This window comes from Cajanus cajan, chromosome 5, assembly GCF_000230855.2.
Source record: "Cajanus cajan strain Asha chromosome 5, NIPB_CcT2T_4, whole genome shotgun sequence".
Lineage (NCBI taxonomy): Eukaryota > Viridiplantae > Streptophyta > Magnoliopsida > Fabales > Fabaceae > Cajanus > Cajanus cajan.
This window is the reverse complement of record NC_138521.1, coordinates 23,637,992-23,644,951: the sequence shown is the minus strand read 5'-3', so window position 1 is coordinate 23,644,951 and position 6,960 is coordinate 23,637,992. Positions and strand designations below refer to the sequence as shown.

At 31.0% G+C, this 6,960-nt stretch overlaps 1 protein-coding gene across 5 annotated transcripts; it reads right to left on the bottom strand.

The window, feature by feature from the left end:
- Positions 1-469: 469 nt before the first annotated feature.
- LOC109810499 (uncharacterized) lies at positions 470-4,539 on the bottom strand. Of its 5 annotated transcripts, none has more exons than XM_020373982.3 (6): positions 4,310-4,539; positions 3,471-3,566; positions 3,058-3,234; positions 2,285-2,383; positions 1,956-2,201; positions 470-931 (listed from the first exon to the last, which is right to left on the bottom strand). In XM_020373982.3, the coding sequence occupies exons 2-6, from the start codon at positions 3,534-3,536 to the stop codon at positions 629-631; spliced, it is 891 nt and encodes a 296-aa protein (XP_020229571.1). In that variant the 5' UTR covers positions 3,537-3,566; positions 4,310-4,539; the 3' UTR covers positions 470-628. The 5 variants fall into 5 exon arrangements, with proteins under 5 accessions (XP_020229571.1, XP_020229573.1, XP_020229575.1 ...); XM_020373984.3 differs by lacking the exon at positions 4,310-4,539 and adding an exon at positions 4,177-4,307; XM_020373986.3 differs by lacking the exon at positions 4,310-4,539 and adding an exon at positions 3,899-4,290.
- Between the last annotated feature and the right edge of the window lie 2,421 nt (positions 4,540-6,960).

Below are 6,960 nucleotides of genomic sequence, written 5' to 3'. Positions count from 1 at the left end.
CAATTATTAAAAACAAATTAAAAATTCAAGAGTAATTTATCAATTACCATTTTCTTTTAATAATCATTCACTCCATTTTATTTTATTTTTTAAATCTATACTACAACATAAAAGAAATATTCTTTTATGAGTCGAATCAAGTTACACTTGAACCCATGAATTAATATTTGAATCACATGATCCATTCTTTATTAATTAAAATCTCTCACATACACATACATGTGATTAAATTGGAATGTCTGACGTCCGATCCAAATTAATAAGAAAAATAATTTTTTTTATTCCCATTCTTTTTAATCTTTTGGTTGAATTTTTCTAGTTTGAATTAAATTATTGAATAGGCGCAGGGACCCCTCCTCTAACCGCAGGAACTTCATTTTCCGTTGTCTAGAGAAGCTAACATATATAGCCAGAATATCAAATCAGATTTGCAGTCAGCCTACCTAAAAGGATAGCACTGTAGCAGCGATTATGATAAAGAAATTTCGGCTAAATAGTTAAGTTGAAAGATACAAAATACCACTTATTCGGTTCCTTAAATTAGCCACTATATTTTGTTTGTTCCTTCATGATTCGGATATGTAGTCACTTCAGTTTATAAATGACTACAATATGAAAACTTGCTCAATTAACTAACTACAGGCTGAACAGACACGGGTTCTGGTGCCACCTCTGCCCCAGAATGCCCTTTCTTAATAGGGTTGAAGAGCTTCTCATCAAGTCCCCAGAACTTGGCAGTTTTCACATCATCCTGAGCCATCAATCGTGAGAACTCTTCATGGTCATACTTCAAAGTTGCCTTGCCCCCAAGTTCACTCGGAAGGTTTTCTAGGTCGAAGAGTGATTTCATCAGCTCTACACTGTCCTTATTATTAGGATAAACAAACTTCACCTTCTGGGCTGTCTTGGGATCCAGGAAGAGTTTGACTGCCTATCAAAATGAAAGCAACTCCAAATTTGTCAAGTGGAAGAGGTGACTGTTAAAAGCTCATAATTCAACCTCAAATCTAGTACAATCAATGATCATAGAAGCTGACCAAACTCCAAAATTCCAAATACTAAAAGGTAGAATAAGATAAATAGAAAAGGACGGGGGAGGGGGGGCACCATAAGAGCTAATCTACTTCACACATGCTTCTACATGATCCCACCCCCCTAAAGAACTTGACAATAAAAAAAGATTAGGGACCAACTACCTACACGGCTGATTTTCAAGAATAATTACAATGTATAATTCTAATTGAGTTTATTATGCTGAAAGCCAACTAAACTTTTCCTAATTGACTGACATGATATGATTTGAATATTTAATAATAGAAAGGATTATCAAATGTTTTAAAAGTACATTTGGTACACAAAATTTTTAGTTTCCTGGAATCTGAAGTTGATAAGATTAGTTTCCTGTATTTGGTTTATTATTTAAAATATAACATTCTATCTCACTAAACATTGTTTCTGGAAATGCTTTTTACATAGATTTCCCATAAAAATTGTTCCCATAGGTAGGAGGTGGGAATCTAATTTTTTCCTATTTAAAAGAAATGTTTTATTGAGGTAAAAATATCACATTATCTTTATTCACTAATTTAATGCCATAATAATCTTTAATTTTCAAGTAACATATATAAATATTTCCAAGAACATTTATGACTAACTCAACATATTTTAATCATTTATAAAAATCATGATTCTTGGGATTCATGATATCTGGGAATTATGATTCTTAAGCATAAAAAAAAACTTCTTGTGTACCAAACACCTAAAAGTTAAAAGGTGATACACAACATTGTAACATTTACTTAAGCAAGAAGGATTAGCCAAGCATTGCATGATCTTTCAGAGTAAAATATAAATGATAGAAATCGCTGCCATGCAATGTAAACTTCCTATTAGAAAATCTATATAAAGCCATACATGAACAGAGCACATATAACTCGCAGGAAAGGAGAACATACCCTCCAGAAAGCCTGAAATATTCTTGGTGGATTGTAGAGAAAAGCAATAGCAAGCCTTTCTGGATAGTGGTTTTGTAAAATGTGAATAATATCACGAGCTGTTTTAACAGAAACATTTGTATTAAGAGATAGCCCTGTGAAGTCTATCAACCACGACATTTGTTCTTGACCTTCAGAAAGATTCAGGATAGCATTTTCCAATAGATAGACTAAATGCCTGATATTATCTTCGGCTGATGCAGTGTTCTAACAAAAGAAAACAGATTAGACAGATTAATTAACCAGTCATGCATAGAGAAGCCTTAATGAAAGTACATCCTAGTTCAAACCTGCATCCCTGGCCTCAAAATAAGCACAGTTCTCCCTAGTCGATCATGAAAGTTAGCTCTTGAGACTTTGCCTGTCTCACCCTCATGTGCTACTTCAGCCTGCATGTAGGAAGTCATTCAATTGTAATTTGTAAATACAAGTTTACAATAATACATGAAAGAGCAATATCCATAAGTAGGCTAATAACTAGATGATGGTTTCATTTAGTCTTTGCAGGCAATGCAGATATTGAACACAAATAGAAGGTATAATATCATAATTTTGGAACTAAATGTATTCTGAAGCTAATGTATGATCTTAATTGATTTCAGAAGTACAGCTCTGCAACTCAATTTCAACACCTTAAAATTTAGGTGTATATGTTGTTGACCTTATTCGGTAATCAAATACTGAAGAATTGATTTATGATCCAACAATTATGTTGCTCCCAAGAAAAAACTAGATCTGTTTGCAGTATAGACTACAGAGAAGTATCTAGCAGAAGATTATAATGTAAAAGGACAATATAAAACAGACGTGATAAAACAAACAAATTGTGTCTGCCCCAAGAAAGAACAAGACAAGACACAGGTTATTATGTCGGCTCAAGACAAGTTAGAACAAGATGACAAACATGAAGACTTTGTACTGAAATGTTGATCCATCATCATCAATTTGTCAAATTGTTTACAATATGGATCAATGTTACATGTATGACATGTTCATTATCAAATTCATTTTTGGCATCACCAATTGAGCATGTGGGGATCAAAGCCGGTTAAATCAAACTAACCCAACGGATTTCCTCTGGCTTATAAGTTGACCTCCACTTGAGAGATTCGTCCATCATTTTCTTGGCTTTATCAACATTCCAGTTCCTTGCTTCTAAATATCTCCTTAGACACGCATCTGTGCAATACTTCATTCTTCGACCAGAGAGGGGCCCAAGAGCAGCCCTGAGTTCAGACAGCTGTTTGAAGATGAGTTAAACTTGGTGCTTATAAAAGCTAGCATTTCATGAAAGTGTTTTCATACAGACAACCATAATTTTTTCCCATTAACCTTACAGGATGCCATGCAGAGAAGGTGTAAAGCATTCAAAATCACTTTTTACTCTGGATTTTTCTAGATCTGGTATGAAATTTCTGAGTATACATAGCTGCAAACTGAATTAACAAAAGATGTCAAATAAGCAAAGCAGTTTACCTTTGTTTCTCGATAGGAGGAATCATTCTCCTGGTGATTCTGGGATTGCCTTCTAATAAGGAACATTTTGACACCCTAAATGTACTATTTCCCAACCTGCAGCACAAGACCTCAAGATTACTTTTCCTCCTCAAACCTAACTTATATAACATTACAGAACCACGAAAAAATAAACATAAGAAAATAATCCAAATTAAGAAAAATTAAAATCCACAAGGTTCTCATTTCCCCAAAAGAGCATAGCAATCAAATCAAATTAAATAATTCCACTGTACTATACTCAATCACATCACATGCACATACAAACACATAAATTTACTGTGCACTTTCGTGGAACCCCTTGCTTCACTGAACACGGAAACTAACAACATAAAATATAAGCAAACAACCGATCTACGCGAAAAAAGACAAAAGTGATAATCAGACACCTATTCTGACTCGTTCACCGAGTCCAACACGTTTTCGTTATGACGAAAAAGGTCAACGTTTTCAACCTCAATTTTTTCTCATCTCAAATCGAACCAAACGACACCCTATTTTGACCGCAAATCAGCAAAACGCGAAGCGTTTACGCTTCTCTCGGCACTCGGCAACGGCGTTGATTCAGAGAAGCGAAATAGTAATCACATCAAAATAGAGAATGAAATTCACGCAGAAAATAAGAGCAAAAAGTGAAAAACCAAAAAGTGAAGGTCTCGAATCTAACGATGCGGATGCGCACAGGTGATGATAGAAGAGATTTGAAAAATAATAGTTAAATTTTGTGAAAAGGATCGATGGTGTGTTCAGAGGAATGTAATAGGAAGCAATAAATGAAGGAATGGAATGCGAACGCAAACCTTGAGAGAGAGAGAGAGAGAGAGAGAGAGAGAGAGAGAGAGAGAGAGAGAGAGAGAGAGAGAGAGTGTGCGGAAGCTTGAAAGTGGTTTGAGATTTTGAGATGAGAAAAGAGAATTAAGGAGTGTGCGTTTTGAGTTCGGAATCACGCGAATGTCATTTAATGAACGTTGTGTTGTGTTGTGATTGGTGACTCGTGGCCGAAGCAGAGGAATGAGGTGCGGAGAGTGAGAAAGAGACGCACAGAGAAAGAGAGTGGGAACACCATCCACTTATGTTATGCTTTTATTTTGTTATTTATTTCCCCTTTCAGTCATTTTTGCATTCAAAATTAAGTCACGTCCCTTTGAATTTAATGCCATTTAAAGCACAATACACGGACACCATGTTCTCTCCAAAAGTGCTAAGCATGCTTTATTTTATTTTATTTTTTTTAAGGCATGCTTGATTTAAGAAAACATTTTTATTTTTATTTTTTATATTTATAAAATTTACAAACCAAGTTTTTTCTGAGAGTTTATTTATTTTTCAAAAATAATAAACTAAAAAATATGCTTAGTCTAACTTTTAAAAATATATATGAAAAGTTTGTGTTATATATCAAAGAAGTTTAACATTCAAAGATATAACGATTCACTAAAAATTTAAGACAAAAAATGGTTACTATTTTTTTATTTATAATAAGTATAAATTTATAAATAATTTTTAATAATAAAATATATTTATATTGCTATATGTTAATTATATATATATATATATATATATATATATATATAAATAAATAACTTTTATCGTACAGATATAAATAATTTTTTTTAAAACCATGATATAAATAAATAATGTACCAATATTTATGAATAAGTTACTGAAAATATATAAATTACATTTATATATGTTTATTCTTTCATAATTTATTTTACATGTTTAGTAATAAAATAAAGCTAGTATGATAGTATGTATATTAAATATTTACTATATATAATTAAAATTTATAATTAATCTTTATTTATTAAATATGAACTTTTGTATCTTAATATTTTTAGAAAAATCTTTTTAACGAGAAGATTTTTATAATTTTATAATTATTTATTTAATTCAATTTTTACTTATCGTAATTAGTAATAAGTTAAATTTTAATATATTTAAGAATATTTATTTATATAAATTTAAATTTGATTTATATATTCAAACATATTATTTATTTATATATATAATTATTATAAATTTTAGTTACATATAATAAATATTTAGGTTGTACATTATACATACTAAAATACTATTAAATTATACATACAAAAAAATATTATATTTAAATATAACTTATATTTAAAATGTAAATCTGCCTTCGTCTTCATCTTCGGTTTAATATTTTAGATTTTACGTCTACCCGTACCCGTACCCGTATCCGTATCTGGTCAAATCGAGTATTCTCCATCAAAGTTTGGATGGATTCAGGTATTACCTACAGGTACGGATTTATTTGCGATCCCTACATATGAGAATTATATTGATGTATTTAATAATAAATTAAGGTAAAAAGATAAAACATTAACATAAACAATTTAAACAAATATTTTACTTATTATTCAACAAACATCAACATTATGGATTACTTAAACTAGTTGATGAATTATTATTGTACATACTTTTACATAAACAAACAATAATTTTGTCTAGAGTCCATGGTCGACACAAACATCACAAAATATCTTCTACAATTCTATCAATTTTAGCATATAATTCAATATGGACATGCCTCATGAAATTATCTATATACAGTAAACATGTACTCTATATCATCATCTTTCAAGAGTTAAAGTAAACCGTAATCAATATTTTCTTGACAATAAATTAGATGTCGATAATGAAGTTATTTTATATTATCAATACTTTTTACACCAAAAACTTCTTTAAGTGCATATTTGGATTTCATTTTGAAACGTGGATCATACATTCTCTCTCCACGTCGAATGTTAATTTTACGTGGAAGCAAAATTTTTTCGCTTCAAGTAAACGTGAAAATTCATGTTACAATTGGAACGTAAACATGAACTAATTTGATTCTTTAAATGTAATGTCTTCATCAATCCTAAATAACTTAGGAACATCACATTCATAAATAATTCTTCTAGGACAACCGGTAATTTTTTCTTTGTAAAAACTAATAAATAGTATAAAACTCATTTTTTTAGGAAGCAAACAAAAATAACTACTTCAACTTGAATCACCAAGCAAACAACATTCAACATGTGTGCAACGTGTATATATATATATATATATATATCTATATATATATATATATATATATATATATATATATATATATATATATATAAGAAAAAAATTAATAAAATAGCCTCCCAATGGTGTAACGACCCGGCTGGTCACTACACACTACACAATACACTTGAAAACCGGACAGAAAGGAACAAGTGTATATATATAGTGTCTAGAATATACATATATACATGGCCCAAGTCTGACTAGATTCAAATGTACAAAATACATCAATCGCTACTACACCTAGTAGCTAAAACACCAAAACATCCACAAGAATTAAGCTCTATCTGCCAGCTGCAGACCTGCCGTAAGCCACCAACCTATCCCTGCTCTACTCCCATACGTAGTATGATCATCGCAGTCCAAACCACAT

Coding starts and splice junctions, on each gene's coding strand:
- LOC109810499 (XM_020373982.3), bottom strand. CDS start 3,536: ATGTTCCTTATTAGAAGGCAATCCCAGAATCACCAGGAGAATGATTCC. Junction 2,202..2,284: donor TTTTGAGGCCAGGGATGCAG/GTTTGAACTAGG, acceptor TTCTTTTGTTAG/AACACTGCATCAGCCGAAGA. Junction 932..1,955: donor TATTTCAGGCTTTCTGGAGG/GTATGTTCTCCT, acceptor TCATTTTGATAG/GCAGTCAAACTCTTCCTGGA.